Source organism: Urocitellus parryii, chromosome 3, assembly GCF_045843805.1.
Source record: "Urocitellus parryii isolate mUroPar1 chromosome 3, mUroPar1.hap1, whole genome shotgun sequence".
Taxonomy (NCBI): Eukaryota; Metazoa; Chordata; class Mammalia; order Rodentia; family Sciuridae; genus Urocitellus; species Urocitellus parryii.
In genome coordinates, this window is record NC_135533.1 from 215,890,074 (window position 1) to 215,910,204 (window position 20,131).

Sequence of the window (20,131 nt, forward strand, 5' to 3'; positions counted from 1 at the left end):
GTCACCTCACCCACTCACGATGCCCTGCAAGGCTCTCAGTTTGCTTCCTGACGGGGAAAGAGCCATTGCATGGTCTTCCTGTGCTGGGAAACCTTCCTCACACCAGCTCCATCTCTCAGGGAAGGAAAATCTCTGAGGTGGATGCCTGAGTCTAACCCAGATTGTCTCTGTGCTTGACAGAGGAGTTACCCTGGATGACATGATTGGACCATTTTCTCTAATTCTTCTTCTGTGTTTAGCTGGCTTTGGAAGAACTATCAGTATGTGCTGGCTTTCTACTTTGCCATCGAGGAGATCAACAAGGACTCCCACCTGCTCCCCAACCTGACCTTAGGTTTCCATGTCTATAATGCCTTTTCCAGTGACCAGTTCACCTTGTGGAGCACTCTGCTTTGGCTGTCTGGGAAAATGCAGACTCTCCCTAATTACAACTGCCAGACACAGAGCAAGTCTGCTGCCGTCATTGCAGGGACCGTGTCAGCATTCTCGGCGGAGATTGGAACCCTTCTAGAGCTCTACAGGACCCCACAGGTAGGTGGCTATAAATTCTGGGGAGAAATTTGGGTCTCTTCCAATCACAGTCCCTCACATCTAATCAAAGGGAAATTTGACTGCTGGGATTCCATATCCCATGAGGGATAAAACAGATCCCAAGGAATTGTAGAGGTTGCAAGATACCTCCTTTTATTCCACCTTTATTCCCACTACTTGAGATGAAAAGCACATGGGGATCTTGCGCATTGACTTTAAGGGAAGTCACGTGTCCTTTCCCGAAGGATGTGGGGCAGGATATCATGGTCTTCCCTGTGTTCAGAAGGAGGGAACTGGGCAATTTCTACAGCATTTGTTATGGTTTAGATATGAGGTGTCCCCCAAAAGCTCATGAGTGGGATGATGCAAGACATTTTAGAGGTTAAATGATTGGGTTATGAGAGCCTCAACTTAGTCAGTGCATCAATCCACTGATGTAACTGGGTGGTGACTGTTGGCAGGAAGAGTGGCTTTTCTGCACCACACTCTTCTTCCATGATGTCCTGCCTCACCTTGGACCCAGAGAAATGGGGCTGACTGTCTATGAACTGAGAACTCTGAAACCATGAGCCCCAAAGTAAACTTTCCTCCTCTAATTGTTGTTGTCAGATCTTTTGGTCACAGCAGAGAACATACTGACTGAAACCGCACTCCTTCCCTTTCCCCGGCAGTAATCCATTTGTGAGCCCTCACCTAGAAAATTCTGCTGTGCCATGCCCTAGAAAGCAACCCCATGTCCAGTTGAACTTAGAATCTTGATATTTTTCTTTGCTCATTCAGGTCACGTATGGACCTTTTGATCCCATGCTGAGTGATAAAGACCAGTTTCCATCGCTCTATCAGATGGCCCCCAAGGACAGCTCTCTGGCCCATGCGATGGTCTCCTTATTGCTGCACTTTGGCTGGACGTGGGTGGCGCTCTTCCTGTCTGATGATTTGAAAGGAGAGCAGTTCCTGAGGGATCTGAGAGCAGAGATGGTCAAGAATGGTATCTGTGTGGCCTTAACAGAAAAGCTCCCTGTCACTAAGATAATGTATGGGACAGGGGATATCACCTTCATGAGTAGGATCAGAGTCTCCTCTGCAAACGTGCACATACTCCACGGTGAAGCAGGGAGCCTCATCACCGTGGACATGGCAGCAGACTTCTTTTTAACCACAGGGAAGGTGTGGATCATGGCAGGGAAGCAGGAGATCGTCCTGCACGAGATGAACCACATGCTGCACTCTTTCCACGGGGGCTTCTCCTTCTCACCTCACAAGGGGGAAATCCCTGGCTTCAGACACTTCCTCCAGACAGTGACCCCTTCCCACTACCCGGAAGACTTTTACTTCTCTAAATTGTGGTTGCATCTCTTTCATTGCTCACCGGCTGGGTCACTATGTGGACAAATTTATAATTGCCCTCCAAATGCATCCTTGGAGTTTGTGTCGGGAGTAATTGACATGATGACCCTGTCTGACTCCAGCTACTTCATCTATAATGCTGTGTATGCAGTGGCCCACGTCCTCCATAACATGCTTGTTCAGAAAACTGAAATGGGATCTTTAGAAGACCAGCTTAGGCTTCATCCCTGGCAGGTAAACCTCCTTCAGAACCAGGTCATGCCTGCAACTGAGGGCATCCGTGGGTATTATACTGCAGATCGCATAGCCTTGTTTTCATCTTAACATCAAAGTATCAGGAAAAATGAAATATCAGTTCTTTGACACTGGATATATTACAGGTAATTGCCATATACAGATAATTGGATATGTACAGATACTTGTTATCTGTATCAGGAGAATTCTGCTAGAGGAGGCTGTGGTTTCCTGAAATTAAAAAAAAAAATGTTACATCAAAAATACTTGCACATGTAAGATAAAATTATGTAAAGTATCCAAACACAGCCCATGACAGAACAGATAGGGCAATAAGTAATCAAACCTATACATTTCCTTAGAGTGCACACAAATGTAGAGAATACTGACATGGTGGCCACATCTGTCAACAGCTGTTCCACCTAAAATACTATGTCCCAAGTCCTTTAGGAGATACATTCAGTGAAAAGAGAGATGAGAAATGGCTCCTAATAGTATCCTAAAATGACTCTGCAGAATGAATCAGGTTTTGACATCACTATTCATCAAAAACTTGGAACAAGCTTGGGAAAGGGATTATGGTTCCGTTTTTAGATGTTATGCCACCAATGATGCCTGTCAGCTCAGGCTATTTCCCTGGGTCCTGTATGGGTTTTTCTGAATTTCCACTTGGCTTATCTGAATCAATAACCCATTCAAGGAACACATTTATAATCTCTCATGAAAAGGGACAAATTGTTTAATGAAATTTATCAAGTAAATCAATTAAATTTTATTACAGAGGTGTGAAATGTTATGCCATCGAGTTTAATTTACCATCTGTATATTTTGAATAACAATAATATTTGATATGCCATATTGAGTTTATTTAGATGTGATTCTAAGAAAACTAGTTGACTTTAACAAGATAAACTCAATGACATAATTGTGGATTATTTAGAATGCTTCAACTCCACAAAACTGAAGACTTAAACAACATTTATTTAAAGAACAACAGGCATTTACCTTCCCAACGTAGTGTCACAGATCCCAGAGATTCAGTGTTACCACACTCTATGAAAGATCATTAGAATCTGGAGTTTCAATTTTTCTATTTTAAGGCAAAGACCACTACCTGCAATATTACAAGATGGCGACATTTTCCAAAAAAAGGTTGAGGGCATAGAGAGAAAACAACTCACATCATGCTTTCTTAATCATTATCGAAGTATAATTGACACATAAGCAATGCTCGTATTCAATGTAAACATTCTCATGATTTTTGACATATTCATGCACTCATGCTACTAACACCAGCAACACATCAGTCCATGTTGTGACCATTTCAGTGTGCAAAGATTGACCCCTGAGAAGCCCTAAATGGATCTGATTGGTCAAGATTGCAAGGAGTCCATGCCAAGGCCTCCCTGGTGACATCATCCTAGAATTTTTTTGACTGGATTCATTCACTCCAACATTGTTTTCAGAGAAAGAAGGGTTTTTCCCAGTTGAATCCATGAGATGGTAGCCACCAAACAGAACTGAGACACTAATGCCAGTGACTTCAGAGTGAGGGGAGGTAGAAGAGATGGACTTCCTGGCACATATGGTTTTCCATCTTTCATTTAGATGCACTCCTCATGTCCAACTCTGCCTCCTGCAGCTGCATCCGTTTCTGAAGAACCTCTGGTTTACCAACAGCGCTGGGGACCACATCTCCCTGGATGAGAAGAGCAGCCAGATGGCCCAGTATGACATCCTCAACGCTGTGAATTTCCCTGCTGGTCTCGGGCTGCTGGTTAAAGTGGGACAGTTTGTCCCCAGGAGTCCACTGGGTCAAGGCTTGGTCATCAGTGAGGAGATGATAGAATGGCCTATTGGATTCACAGAGGTACGATCCCAGTTCAGTGTTGGGTTCATGGGAGGGATCCGGATGGGGCCCTGAGATGAGCCTGACCGTGACCTTTAACCTGGCACTAAACTCACCCCTGCCATCTGTACTTGTAGTATGTTTCTTCCGTTTGCGTATTTTAAGCTGAGCTCTATACAAAGAGCAGGTTTATAGAAGCCATCACTTTTTTAGTTTTTGTAATTAGTTCAAACAGCAAGTGAGAGAATGAAATGAACAAAGTTAATGAATGGAGATAAAGGGGTAACAATGGAGATGAATAAATACCAAAAATGTCCCTCCATAGATCCTGAAACCCTTTATTAAATATGGCCTGGATCTTCATTGTGCTTTTATGCCCTAAGAATATGAGTGAACTATGGACTCACATCTTTGCAGAGACCATTCCCATCCTCTTTTGGCATTTTATACCATTCAGTCCTCAGCCTTTCTTCTACTCAACATCCCAATGTATTGGCAAGACTTTATGTCAGGTTTTGGCCTTGGGATGATCCCACCAAGTGTTCCAGGAGACTGAAGTAACAATCATGACGCATTGTTCATTGGTACCAGTGGTGCCCAGCTGGGTGGGGTGGTGCATGCACATAATCCCAGTTACTTGGGAAGCAGAGGCAGAAGGATCACAAGTTCAAGACCAGTGAGCAACTCTTCAAGACACCATTTCAAAATATAAAAATAAAAATGGCCTAGGAGTATAACATCATTGTATTTCAGTTGCCTAGAATTCACAAGACCCTGGCTTAAGTCCCCCATACTGCAACCAACCTACCAACCAACAATCCACGCCAGGATGATGATGCCCGCAGCAGAATAGACCCAAACCATGGTGTTAATGCCCTCTCATCACTTCTCTCTTGACCTTGCTCCTTTCAGCAGCTACTGTCAACAGTACTCCTGCTCGGCTTTATGGGTTCATTCTTAGCATGCCTAATAGTGGGATTCATTATCCATGGCCACAGCATAGTTCATCAGTCTCCTTCCCCAGTGCCTCCCTTCCCCCCTCCCGATTCCTTGTCACTTGCTCTACTCTACTGGTTTCCATTCTCTTGTCATAGTCATTCATTATTATTTTAATTAATGCATTCTACTACCACATGAATGCCGGGTTCATTTGGGGTGTATTCACATATGGACAGAACAGACTGACAGAATTCATTCCCAATACTTCCCATGCCCACTGCCCCTCCTCCCTGTCCATCCCCCTCTCTTCTCTGTAGGTCTCCCTTCTATTTTTGTAAGTTGCTATTTTTGTTCTCCCCACCTCCCAGCCTCTCTCCACACATGAAATAAAAATTTCAACCCTTGACTTTGAGTCTGGCTTATTTCACTTAGCATGATGTTTTCCAGTTCCAGCCATTTACCAACAAATAACATAATTTCACTCAACATTATGACTGAGTAAAACTCCATCATGTATATCTGCCACACTTGTTATCCTTGTGTCTGTTAATGGGCACCTGCCCTGATTTCATAATCAGCTATGGTAAATTATGCTGCTATAACCTGGAAGAGGTGAGTCATACAGTAGTTCCATCTGGGTTTTGCGGAATCTGTAATAGTACTAATTGTCAACTTCCCCCACAGTGCATACATGGACCTTTTCCTCCACATTCTTGCCAGTAATTAATGGTGTGTGTGTTCTAGATGACTCCCAGTCTAACTGAAGTGAGAAGAAATCCCAGTGTAGTTTTGGTTTCATTTTTCCAACCAAGAATGAAAGTCAGGTAAAAATACCATCAGGCGTAGAAACTCTTGGAATCATCGGCACATAGAACCTTGCATCCCAGAGCTTTGGGGGAAGAGGTTAAATACAAAGAGGGAAAAGGCTGGGGGTGCAGCTGGTGATGCAGGAAAGAAAATGACCAGGAACCTGGAGAATATTTAGTAAAACAAAGTCAAGGTAGCACAGGTATCCAGGTCAAGAAGCTGAGGCCATGTCAACACGGTGGGAGTGGTGGACGCAGTGGTGAGGACTTCCTGCCAACATCAAGGATCTCTTAGGAGACACATGGACACCTTTGAAGCCGCAGGTAATCTCAGAATCATGACTGTGGCTCTTTTCCCTCAGACTCCTCGATCTGTGTGCAGCCAGAGCTGTCGCCCAGGATTCAGGAAGATCCCCCAGGAAGGAAGGCCCGTCTGCTGCTTTGCTTGTGTGTTTTGCCCAGAGGGACACATTTCCAATCAGACAGGTAGGTGATGCGGGAGGGGCCCATGGTCACTCTGCCTTCTGACCAGTCCTAAGTGAGGACACCAAGGCTGTTGGCCTCACACTGGGGCCACAGCGCACCCTGCTCTCCATCTTCCCGCTCACTCACTCTTTCACTCTTTCCATGTTAACCTCACTGTTGCCACCCGGTTAGGTGTCAGCTCTGTCAGCAGGGCTTTTCCTGTTAGGCACCCTGTGGTGCTGGGCCAGTGGTCACAGTCCTTGACCATCAGTGCGGGTGAGACAGTGTCCATCTGAGGTTTCCCAGCGTATCAGGCAAAGTCTGTCCATGCGGGTAAGATGTCAAATGCACAGAGCTCCCTGGGGGTGCACGGAGGCCTTGAAACCAACACTTTTGCATACCAAATGATAAGTATATAAATCATCATAAAAAATTCTATTCTGTTTTGTGCCATGTCATGAACTCTGAACAGTTTTGTGCCAAACACACATACTTAATATAAATATAGCTATAATGTCAGATTATATAACATAGAACAAGAAACGGAAGAAGTGAAAATATGAAGTCAGCATCCTAACAAGACACGATCTGGGATCCCTGAAGATAAGTTCTATACGCATCTCTAATTTCAGGAATTTTATGTCTAAATTAAATATATTCCTGGAAAATAGAAAACATAGCATTACTCATTCAAAAATATTTGTGTTTTTCAAGATATCAATAATACACATTATAATGACTTGAGCCCCCATAAATACTGTTCAATTGCCATCATCTTAACAGTAAGAATCATTTTTATTTCAATCACATGGCAAAGTCAATAGATGTCTTCAGGGAAAAGTTAGCTAACAAAATCTCACATTGAATTTTTTTTTAAATACCAAATAAGTGTGTAAAATAAGAAAGAGAAATAAAGGCACACAGGCTCGGCACCCATTATGCAACATACACACACACTTGTGTGTGCCAAGCCCTCACAAGATGATGCCAGGAGCCAGGAGACAGATGCCAGGAGCCCTGTTCACTGTGCCGAGGAAGGAGAATCTCAAGGAATATGAGAAACAGTCACTGTCAGTTAGTTTGGAATTCTGTATTATTGCATGAGCACTTCTTATGAAACCTAAATAAGACTGTCAGCAGGGAAACTGCCAGCTGGTTCTATCATAAAATAGATCTAAGCACAGACAGGGCCATTCGTGAGCCCACGGCAGAGGCTGCATCCTTGCTGTGAGAGTAGGTGTGAGCCGTGGCAGGGGGAGCACAGGGCACCCAGGACAAGATACCCATGACCCACCACCTCACAAAGGAGGGTCACCACCCACACTGTCTGTTTTCAATGAACAGAAAGGTTTAAAGATATGCCTGTTCTTCAGTAACCACATTACTATATCAATTAATATAAAAATAATCACATAGCAGCCATATATTCCCATTCAAAATTCAAATATTTCAATCACTCTCTTGTCAGTACTTATATGGAAAATTAGACCAAAATATTCACAGGAAATGATCATTTCCAATAAGAAAAAATTTTAAACTATCACCAGAAATTATGGTCGTGACAAAGGTAGAATGAACCAGAAGGGCTGCATCACTGACTTCTCCATTGGGTGTAACCAGGAGAGCTTTCTTAGGGGAATAGTAAATGTCATAAGTGTGTCAACCCGGGGCTCAACAGGAGCAAGACTGTGGGCAGGCAGAGAGAGGGCGGAAGAGCCAGGTCCTTGGGGACACTACGCAGCCCAGGGAGGCTACCTCAGCCCACAACTTCTGAGGATCCCATTGGAGTGGGTGTGGTCTTCTCCTGGAGTCAGGAAGAGAGGAAATTCTCTACATATCTCAGGACTATGTCAGGCAGCTGTTCTCACAGTGATAGTGCAAAAACAACCATTTCCTTTCATTTAAAAGTGAGGATTTTGTGAAAAAGAAACAATGAACCTGTGCTTTTTCCCCAGATGCAGAGTGGTGTGTCCAGTGCCCCGCACACGAGCACCCTAACAGTGAGAGGACTCACTGCCTCCCCAAGGTAGTGACCTTCCTGGCCTATGAAGACCCCTTGGGCATGGCTCTGGCCTGCACGGCTCTCTGCTTCTCTGCACTCACAGCTGCTGTCCTTGGGGTCTTTGTGAAGCACAGAGACACCCCCATAGTCAAGGCCAACAACAGGGCTCTCAGCTACATCCTGCTCATCTCCCTCACCTTCTGTTTTCTCTGCTCTCTGCTCTTCATTGGCCGTCCCAACACAGCCACCTGCATCCTGCAGGAGACCACATTTGGACTGGTGTTCACTGTGGCCGTTTCCACGGTCCTGGCCAAAACTGTCACTGTGATTCTGGCCTTCAAGGTCACTGTCCCAGGGAGAAGGATGAGGCGGTGGCTGGTGTCAGGGGCACCTAACTTCATCATTCCCAGCTGCTCCCTCATCCAGCTGACTCTCTGTGGAGTCTGGCTGGGGACCTCTCCTCCCTTTGTGGACACAGACACACACTCTGAACATGGCCGCATCATCATCATGTGCAACAAGGGCTCAGTCACTGCCTTCTACTGTGCCCTGGGATACCTGGGCTCCCTGGCCCTGGGGACCTTCACGGTGGCCTTCCTGGCCAGGAACCTGCCTGACACCTTCAATGAAGCCAAGTTCCTGACCTTCAGCATGCTGGTGTTCTGCAGTGTCTGGCTCACCTTCCTCCCTGTGCACCACAGCACCAAGGGCAAGGTCATGGTGGCCGTGGAGGTCTTCTCCATCCTGGCCTCCAGCGCAGGGCTCCTGGGCTGCATCTTTGTCCCCAAGTGCTATGTTGTTTTATTAAGGCCACATAGGAGCTCTCTACGTGAGTCCAGAGAGAAAATTCGTTGTGGGAGTAACAAGCCTTTTTGAGTATTAACTCACATTTGCTAACGTTAACAAGTGGCCTTGAGAAAATTCTACTCAAATCTAAGAGTCTGATTTCAAGTTACAATGTGGGATTTCCTTCAAAGTCAAGAGACTCTCTCCTAATGCTACAGTCACTATGAAACACAGCCGTCAACTTTTCAATTTTTAATCTAACAGCATTTTTTTTATTTCCTCCAATTAATTCTTCTCTTACTGCTTAATCATGTGTAGTATTCACCTGGGTGTAGTATTCACCTTTACGTGTCTCCCACTTGGATTTTTTAATATATTGTCTTGATTTGCATCATTGATATCCACAAAAATCCCTTTTCTTCATCTAGCCATAATTACCCAATGATTCAAGAGCATTTATAAAGCCTTCTTTCAGTCTTTCGGTAATTTGAAATGTTTCTTTTTAATACTCCAAATTCCTATATGAATATCACCATGTTTTGGGACCCCTTGATATGTTACATTAATTTAACCCAGGTTTTGTTCATAGAGAAACCACACTTTTGTTAATCAAACTAAATTTGGCCCTAGGGGACCTCCATACAGAGTCCTTAAGATGATGAACGGCAACCTAGCTTAGTAGTCAGCCTAAGGTAGAGTATACTGCTTTGTAGATTTGGCCGAGCTGCAGCCAATCACAGCAGCCAAGCCCCTGGGCGGTCACTATTCAAACTTCACTGAAAAAAGGCAAATGCATATACTGATATATCTGATTGTTTTGTACAGAAATTTATGATATGGAAAGATTTGCTTTGATAGATGTCTAAATTTACACTGCATTTACCTTGCGTCTACTCTGCCCCTAGAAGCCCACCTTCCTTCACCTTTTGTTAATTGATGGGTGAGCCTCCATGCCAAGCACTTACTGGAGTTAGACCTTAGGTCTGTCTTCCAGCCATTCCTCCAGGATTTCTTACCCTGTTACCTCTTACCCCATATCTAACCATTTCCTCATGCTTTCATAGCTTTCTGTGACACCCCCATGTTGCAAAAACATAAAGGCCCTTACAAAGTGTGCCTTTCTCCTGTTCATCCGTCATTCTTAGTTGATTTCTCAGGCCACAGCCTAGGATACGGGATGGAGGGAAACTTGTTTTCTCCTCTAAATACAAGTGTGAACATGGTAGCCCAGGGTCTGTCTGTGAGAAACCTGTAGACATACAACAATTTGATTTCAGGAAAACATAGCGTGCAGTATTAGAAGTTTCCTTCTGTTCTCTCCAAGGTGGTTTTTGCAGCTAAGGGGGAAGAGTCTCCCTGTGGTGGGAGAATCACACCAGAGACTTAATGATGAGGTTAGAAATTGGGTCCTAGGAGCAGGAAGGGCCAGGGCAAAGAGGTAGAAAGAAGAGCATCAGGGCTGGGATACGGCTCAGTTGGTAGATGGCTTGCCTCATATGCACCAGGCCTGGGGTTCAATCCCCAGCACCACAAAAAAAGAAAGAAAAGAAAAGAAAAGCATCACCAGCAGGAGAACATCCTAAGCAAAGGCCCTGAGGCTGGGCTCAGCTTTGAAGTGTGTGTGAGGGGGGCAGAGGGCTGGAACCTACAGAGGGGAGAGAGGATATGAGAAGAGGTAAGTGGGGCACAGGTTTACCGATCACCGTGAATTTTATTCTAAAAGCAAAGGAAGTCATCGGCAAATTGTCAACAGAGAGGGTGGAAGTGGTTCTCAAAAATGGCCTCACTCACTGTATTTGAGTTTTAATGGACTTGGGCAAAAAAAAAAAAAAATGTGTGTGACATAAAATCTCTCTTGAATGAAACCTGATGGCTTTTAGTTTAAAGATTACTAAAACAGGCAACACTGAAGGTTAATTTCAGTAGCATGGCAAATACTATAGATGGGTGGACATCAGTTGCTCTGGTTGGGGTGCGGTTCTTATCCCAAGGGTTCGTGTCTTGGAGGCGTGGTTCTCAGTGTGGCAGTGTGGAGATGGTGGGACCTCAGGAGGTGGGACCCAGTGGGAGTTTATCACTGGCCCTCCCCTCACTCTGGCCTCCTGTCCTACCATGGTCTCTGTCTCTCCCATGCATTCCCACCACTGTGATGGCATCTACCATGAGATGATGTAGCCAAGGGGACCTAGCCAGAGCCAGTGCAATGCTGGTTGGACTGTCACACTCCAGAACTGTTAGGTAAATAAAACTCTTTTCTTTATAAGTACCCAGTTTCAGGTATTTCATTATAGTAACAGAAAACTGACTAAAACATCAGTGTATATATACCCAAAGAATGAGTATAACTAGCTGGATATGCTCAGTAAACGTTCAAAGAATAAGAAACTAGAGAGGCAATAACAGCAGAACTGAGTCAAGTCCTCGGAGACATGGTACATGGGAGCAAGTATATTTTAAAAACAAGGGAGGATGGAAAGCACTTGATTTCAGCAGGAGGCTACAAAAACTGAGCAATCCAGAGTCAGTCTTGTAAAATTATGAAGATAGAAATGACAGGGGCACAGTGGTAGAATGCTTCTGAGTGATGATCTTTACCTGGTTTGGTCAAGTTGCTGACATAAACACTCTTACCTGTCTTTTGCAAGGTGATACCTGTGTTTTCAACTCTTTAGGTTGTCAAGAGAAGGGTACTTGTTTGAAATTTTACCAAAGAACTCTTTTCTTGGATTTTTGATGAAAATAATAGCTGTAGAAAAATGAGTCTGGCTTTAAGAAAAATGCAAGTGAGGACTTTGAGATAAGAAATGCAAAGATATACATATTTGGGTTGTCAGACATGTCATGAACTAAAATTCTTGACTTAAGAACTATATGCCCCTAATATATAACTCATTAGAATAATTAGAAAATAAATTTTTAAAAAATAACTATATGCCCCATTGTGCACGTTAAGTCTTCTGTTTTAGGGGAGAAGAGTCAGGGTAGAGTGAGTTATTACAAAGATTTTTCTGAATGGGGTTAAAAATTTCAAGAAAAAAAAGAGTGTTCACATATTAGTTATTGTCACTAGCCAATCTCCCAGAGTGACCCAATAGCTTAGTCATCCTCTCTAAATAACTATTGAAATAACTGACCAAAAATGTCACATAAAGCCATATCCATTGCTTACTGCAGGTCTTCTCCACTTTGGGTGGTATGAGCCATCAGGGAAATAGGTGGCTTTACAAAAGGGAAGTGCACTGTGCCCTGTGGTGAGCAGAACGACCCCCTCAAGTTATGCGTGTCCTAGTCCCAGGAGCTTAGGAAGACGGTACCTTCCTTCTGATTCCGTGGCCCCTCAGGAAGCCACTGGACCCTCTCACAGCCTGGCCTACAGGAATCATCAAATATGGGGAAAAGGGAACTGTCCTGAGAATGTCAACCTCCTTTCTGTCCGTCCCTCTGCTGATGCGCTGAGGGAGTGAGTGGGGACCCCCATCTGGTCCACACTGCAGGTCGTGCGCTAAGAGGTTGCTAAAGTGGATCGCTGGGGCGGGAACTGTGTAGATAGTGAGAGACAGAAACGAGAGGAAGGGGAAGGCGGGTGGCCTGTGGAGGAGGGTGACAGAGAGCAGAGAGCATGTGGAGGAGAAATTAGCCTTGCCAATGACCAGCGGCCAGGCCCAAGGAGGGGGCGAGAGGACTGGATGGTTCACATCACCTGCCACAGGAGACAGTGGCCAGGTCTCCTGCAGGACACTGATGGCAGCGACCAACCCGAATAGTTCCATTATGGGCACAACAGGGGAGAGACCCAGCCACCAGGAGCGACCCAGAAGGAAAAAGCAGGCAAGGGCTGGGAACGTCAGCGAGACAGAATCACCAGCCTGTCCTCTCCCGGGGGGTGGTTTGTCCCTCCTGCGGGATTCGCGGCCTTTCTTTGCAATGACAGGTGAACTGTTCGGAGCCAGAATAGACGTGGGGGGAACCGATCATGAAGGCCCCTTGGCACGGTCGTGGTGAAGACGCAGCTGCTGAAGAAGGCAGTCGCCATGGGTGTAAGGGGGACAGACGAACGTGTGCCTGTTCCCTGAGCGAGCTCCTCCAATGGGACCTTCACAACTCGTGGAACTGTATCTTTCAAATTAGGCGAAGTTCACACAGAAATTCAGCCCTTGTAGCTGCAGAGCTCGTGGGTGTCAAGCACACCGCAGGTGTGGCCATCACCCACCTGTCCCCAGAGCTCTCCTCTGCACCCTGCGTCTCTCTGAATCTTGTCACTTTCCATGTTTCAAAGGCACATGATTTGAAGGTTGAGCCTCATTTGCTGGTGGCTCCTAGTGAATCATTCCTCCATGAAGGACAGTTCTCATGGGTGTGTGCAAATCTGTATTTCAAAACGCTCAGAAACTGGCAGCTGGAGGTGTGGCTCCACAGCTTTTCCTGTGATGGACCCGACGTGAAGGTGGTTGGCTGGGTTCTCGGGGGCCACGGCTCAGCCCCACAGCTACGGGACCAAAGCAGCCACAGGCGACGGGCATGGCCGTGAGCTTCATGTGGGCCCTGAAATTTAAGTTTACATGCCACTCACACCTTACTAAATATTTTTCTTGTGAAGTTGTTTCCTATGATGAGGTCTCAGCCTCCTACTGCACGGGAGGACCTCAGCTCACGATAAGCTGTCACGTGTTTTATGCACAACTGGAGGAGTGGAGCTTGAAGCTCCAACAGAGGGACAGCTAGGAGACGGAAACGCTAACGACCCGACTCGGTCAGCACATGTCACATACGTGTGTGGAAATATCACACTCAAGTATGTACCGTCTTACATATTAACCAACTTCATAACGTTTAAGGGGGTGGAACGCTGTTACTCTGATCTTATCGTCACACATTGCATACATGTGTATAAAAGGTATCCAACTCTACCTCAGGAGCACATGCTGTTAAAATGACAATTTAAAAAAATCATAAAGCCAGGCATGGTGGTATGCACCTGCCATCCAGCTACTCAGCTGGGTCAGGTGGGACACTGGAGCCCAGGGATGAGAGACCAGCCAGGGAAACACGGCAAGATCCCATCTCAGAAAATAAAATCACAAATGCAAGCCACTCTGACTGCAAGGGCTCTAGAAAAACAGACAGTCGACCGCAGTTTACTAGCTCTGGATCTAAAGGAATCCAGAGAAAACAGGAGAAATCTCTATGTAAAGGTAACACAGAGGCGGCTGCCACACTGTCACCTGCTGTAGGAGATGTGTCCTCCCTCCTGGTTTCTGTCAGCACCTGGGGTAGGTGCAGGTGCTCAGTAACTGCTGTGGTTCAGACGAGGGTCTCCCAGGGCCCACAGATGGAGGGTGGTCACCAGCCTGAGGAGCTCTGGGAGCTGGTGGGGCCTCCAGGGGCCTGGGGGAGAAGTTAGGTCCCGGGGACATTGGGACCCTGCCACTCCTTTCCTCTCCCTTCTACTTCCTGGCACCACGTGGTGAGCAGCACCCTCCACCACCTGCTCTTGCCAAGATGGGAGCCTCATCCCAGGTCCAGAAGCCACAGGCCAACGGAACCTGGACCAAGGCCTCCCGAACCAGAGGCTGAGCAAACCTTTCCTCTTTACGCTTATTTATTACCACAAAGGAAAGGCAGCCAACAGGGGCATTAACCCTCTCCATCACCCCGCCCCACCCCCACTCCCCTCCACACACATGTGCAGGTTCTTGGACACCTGGAAAATCCATGTTGCAGATCCCATGTGGGATAAATTCCTATAAATACAACTTATGTTTGAGCATTTAACCATCCAAGCCCTTTTGCTCTCAAAATCCCTAGGATTATCAAATTAAAGGTGAAATTCATCTGAGGGTAAAAACATTAAGTGCTAACATTCGTATAAATATGGCCAATTTATACAGTCAAATAAAAGGCACTAGAAGACCACCACCAAGTGTCCCCTGGGGAGCAAACCACCTCCCCATTGAGGACCCTGCTTTAACTGTTATTCCTGTTCCCAGAGAAATTAAACATTGTGTCTTGTGTCTAGAAATAAAGCAAAGTGATAAAAGTATTGTACCTGCCTATTTCAACATGCACTTAGAAGTCCAGATCTGCTGCTCTAGTGGAATAAAATGTAAGTTTCCTTGAACCAAAATTTAAAAAAGCCTTGTAAGACTCACCACACAGGAAAAACTCAATTCTCTTATCCACAGCTCTGACAACAGGCAGGAAACTGTACAATCTTATTTGCTACTTTGCTAAGAGCCTCAGGGTTTCCAGAGGGCAGAATTTCCACAGTTGGGCCCCGTGTCTGGCTCACACTCTGTAAGAAACACACAATTCCACAGGGTGTCACCCACTCATTGTTCCCCTTGCAGAACCTTCTTGTCCCCTCATTGCACACAGCGCCCAAAGGTAAAGGCCAGGCAAGTGGATAGAACATTGCTAACTTTGAGATGCTGTAACCAAACCAGCAGCCACAGCACCAGCCCTATGTGCTTAATAAAACTTTAATAAGGAAACTGAAGCCAAGCCACAGAACGAGACCTGGAATCCCAACCTGTGCACTCAGTGGCGAGCAAGTGGCGGGTGGGTACGAGCCATGGTTGAGCAGGGACACTTCAGGTCTAAATGAGATCTGCCGGGGGTGGGGACAGTTGCCATTCCCCCCTTCGCATCGTCTTGGTGCCACTCAGAAATTACCTTGAAATGGTCTCCTGACACTGGCCTGACCAGCCCTGCCTGTTGGAGCACACACACGAACGTCGGTCTTTCCTACTTTTCGGTTCACCAGCCACTGAGGGCTTCACTTCTTGGTAGAACCGTAATCACCACGCTCCCTGTCGGAGTCACCCAGAGTCAGCCTGCCACCAGCCTCTGTTCTTGCTGGGGAGTTAGGTGACTCGGGGTGAACCGGCCACCCCAGCTTTCCATGATAAAGAATCTCTCCTGTCCCAGTCTGGATTGTCTTTAAAGAAAAGGGGGACTGGTGAGGGCCACTACCAAGTAGGTATGACGCATCGTAATCCTTGCCAGTGTACCCCATGTTAAATGGACTTGCCTTGGAAATTTGCTGCGACCTTGCTTGTGTGTTTGAGAAAGGTGACCCTGCTCAATCACCAGGGTGGATCCAGGATTAGGGTGTATTCCTGCAGGAAGTATCTCCGTCCTTGGGTTTAGGGCGTGACAATAGGAGTTTTAGGGAAGTTGAGGTTGAAGATTATTGATGCTGGGATTAGGGTGTTCCTGCTGCTTGTTCCCGTTGAGTTCTCGTGAGATTAAAATGGGATTTGGAAAAAGCCTCGTGGAGTAGGATTTGGGATCGGACATATTGGAATTGCCCCTGAACGTGTGTGGAGGCTGGTGTGAGATAGGGAATAAAGAATTGCTGTTTGATTAATTAGCAAGCAGGGAGGTTAGGGACTGCCATTAGGTGGAATCCCGCCCGGACCCTTGGGCTGAGCACGGGATCTCAGAAGGGGAAGGAAGCGGTACAGTCCCATCCCCCACAGCGGACACTCCACCGAGGCAGTCAGCGGCCACCATCCGGTAAAGCTGAAGGATACACTGCCACTCTCCTTCAGAGTGCAACATCAAAACAGGTGGGTGTCATTCAGCTCACCCCCCAGACAGCGGGAATTCGCATAAAATCTCTCCTAGGCTTGCCGGGAGAGGGAGTATCAAGCTGAGCCTCCATAAAGACTAGGGGGAAACTAGAGACACCTGACCTCCAACCCCTCCTCCCAGTAGCAGCCAAAAGGAAACCTGGCTAGCCAGCGCTGGGGGAGGGGCAAGCAGAAAAAATCAAAGTGATAGAGTGCCAGGGATCGCAACAGCCAGCAGCAGGACCCGGGAGATCCAGGCCAACTGATTCGCGCGGCCTGCCCTGTGGCTACAGAAGGCGTGGCGCCTCAGTGAAGCCATTAATTAGCAAGCAGGGAGGTTAGGGACTGCCATTAGGTGGAATCCCGCCAGCCAAGCCCACACGGACCCTTGGGCCGAACACGGGAACTCAGAAGGGGAAGGAAGCGGTACAGTCCCATCCCCCACAGCGGACACTCCACCGAGGCAGTCAGCGGCCACTATCCGGTAAAGCTGAAGGATACACTGCCACTCTCCTTCAGAGTGCAACATCAAAACAGCGGACACTCCATCCAGGCAGTCAGCGGCCACCATCCGGGAAAGCTGAAGGATACACCACCACTCTCCAACAGCTTGCAACATCAAAACAGCCAGCAGCAGGACCCCGGAGATCCAGGCCAACTGATTCGCGCGGCCTGCCCCGCAGCTACAGAAGGCGTGGCGCCTCAGAGAAGCCATTAATTAGCAAGCAGGGAGGTTAGGGACTGCCATAGGTGGAATCCCGCCAGCCAAGCCCACCGCCCACACCCGGAACAGGCCCAGCGACCTGCCAGCATGGTAGTCACGACACCCCAATTGGAATAGGGACAGAGCAGAGCCGCCTTCCACTCCCGAAACAGGCCCAGAGAGACGCCAGCGTGGTAGACAAGTCACCCCAATTGGAGTAGGGGCACAGCCGCCACCCGCACCTGCAAGGGAGACTTTTCAACTATACAAGAGCAACATAAATAAATAGGGGGTAAATTTCAAAAACACAACAGTTGCACCAAGCAGAAAGAAACGCGAGCAGTATGAAAAGACAAGGAAAGAAAGGACCACAAGCAATGCAGGTCAACTCAACTTTAGAAGAGGTAATAGCTGCAACAGATGGAATATCAGATAAAGAGTTCAGAATATATATGCTTCAGATGATCTGGAGTCTCAAGGAAGACATGAGACAGCAAAATCAGACAATGAAAGATCACATTGACAAACAAATCCAGGAAGTAAAAGATCAATTTCACAGGGAGATAGAGGTAATAAAAAACAAACAAATAGAAACCCTAGAAATGCAGGAAACAATAAACCAACTTAAAAACTCAATTGAGAATACTACCAGCAGAGTAGATCACTTAGAAGAGAGAACATCAGACAATGAAGACAAAGTATTTCAACTGGAAAAGAACATAGACAGCTCAGCAAGTCTGCTAAGAAACCATGAGCAGAACATCCAAGAATTATGGGACAATCTCAAAAGACCAAATTTAAGAGTCATTGGGATACAGGAAGGCACAGAGCTCCATTCCAAAGGAATAAACAGTCTATTCAGTGAAATAATACGAGAAAACTTCCCAGAATTGAAGAATGAGACAGAATCCCAAATCCTAGAAGCCTACAGGACGCCGAATGTGCAAAATCATAAGAGATCCACACCTAGACACATTATAATGAAGATGTCCAACATACAGAATAAGGAGAGAATTTTAAAAGCTGCAAGAGAAAGAAAGCAGATTACATTTAGGGGTAAACCAATCAGGATAACAGCTGATCTCTCAACACAGACTCTGAAAGCTAGAAGACCCTGGAATAACATATTTCAAACACTGAAAGACAATGGGCTCCAACCAAGAATCGTGTATCCGGCGAAATTAAGCTTCAGGTTAGAAGATGAAATTAAAACCTTCCACGATAAACAAAAGTTAAAAGAATTCGCAGCTAGAAAACCATCTCTTCAAAAAATCCTTGGCAAAACATTACAGGAAGAGGAAATGGAAAATAACATTGAATACCAACAATGGGAGGTAGGACAGTAAAGGGGGGAAAGTAGTCGAAGAGGATAACAAATCAGGTTTAGTAACATCAATTAACAAATATGGATAGAAGAACAAACCATATCTCATTAATAACCCTAAATGTTAACGGCTTAAACTCACCAATTAAGAGACACAGGCTAGTAGAATGGATCAAAAAACAAGACCCAACAATATGCTGTCTACAGGAGACGCATTTGATAGGAAAAGATATACATAGACTGAAGGTGAAAGGTTGGGATAAATCATATCACTCATATGGACCGCGGAAACAAGCAGGAGTGTCCATACTCATATCTAATAAAATAGATTTCAAGCCAAAGCTAATCAAAAGGGATATAGAAGGACACTTTATACTGCTCAAGGGAACCATACACCAACAAGACATAACAATCATAAATATATATGCCCCAAATAATGGTGCAGCTGTGTTCATCAAGCAAACTCTTCTCAAGTTCAAGAGTCTAATAGACCACCATATAATAATCATGGGAGACTTCAACACACCTCTCTCACCACTGGACAGATCTTCCAAACAAAAGTTAAATAAGGAAACTATAGAACTCAATAACACAATTAACAACCTAGACTTAATTGACATATATAGACTATACCACCCAACATCAAGTAGCTACACTTTTTTCTCAGCAGCACATGGAACCTTCTCAAAAATAGACCATATACTATGTCACAGGGCAACTCTTAGACAATACAAAGGGGTAGAGATAATACCATGCATCTTATCTGATCATAATGGAATGAAACTGAAAATCAATGATAAAAGAAGAAAGGAAAAATCAAGCATCACCTGGAGAATGAACAATAGGTTGCTGAGTGATCAATGGGTTTTAGAAGACATCAAGGAGGAAATTAAAAAATTCCTAGAGTTAAATGAAAACACAGACACAACATATCGGAATCTATGGGACACATTGAAAGCAGTTCTAAGAGGAAAATTCATTGCTTGGAGTTCATTCCTCAAAAAAAGAAAAAACCAACAAATAAATGATCTCATACTTCATCTCAAAATCCTAGAAAAAGAAGAGCAAAACAACAGCAAAAGAAGTAGAAGGCAAGAAATAATTAAAATCAGAGCTGAAATTAATGAAATTGAAACAAAAGAAACAATTGAAAAAATTGACAAAACTAAAAGCTGGTTCTTTGAAAAAAATAAATAAAATTGACAGACCCTTAGCCATGCTAACGAAGAGAAGAAGAGAGAGAACCCAAATTACTAGCATACGGGATGAAAAAGGCAATATCACAACAGACACTTCAGAAATACAGAAGATAATCAGAAATTACTTTGAATCCTTATACTCCAATAAAATAGAAGATAGTGAAGGCATAGATAAATTCCTTGAGTCCTATGATCTGCCCAGATTGAGCCAGGAGGATATAGACAACCTAAACAGACCAATAACAATAGAGGAAATAGAAGAAACCATCAAAAGACTACCAACTAAGAAAAGCCCAGGACCGGATGGGTATACAGCAGAGTTTTACAAAACCTTTAAAAAGGAACTAACACCAATACTTTTCAAGCTATTTC

At 45.3% G+C, this 20,131-nt stretch overlaps 1 protein-coding gene across 1 annotated transcript; it reads left to right on the plus strand.

Annotated features, from left to right (window-relative positions):
• The first annotated feature begins 225 nt into the window (after positions 1-225).
• Positions 226-14,190, plus strand: LOC113201279 (vomeronasal type-2 receptor 116-like). The gene is made up of 6 exons (XM_077796594.1): positions 226-531; positions 1,312-2,112; positions 3,755-3,982; positions 6,069-6,192; positions 8,127-9,002; positions 14,102-14,190. The coding sequence occupies exons 1-6, from the start codon at positions 409-411 to the stop codon at positions 14,188-14,190; spliced, it is 2,241 nt and encodes a 746-aa protein (XP_077652720.1). The 5' UTR covers positions 226-408.
• The last annotated feature ends 5,941 nt before the right edge of the window (positions 14,191-20,131 follow it).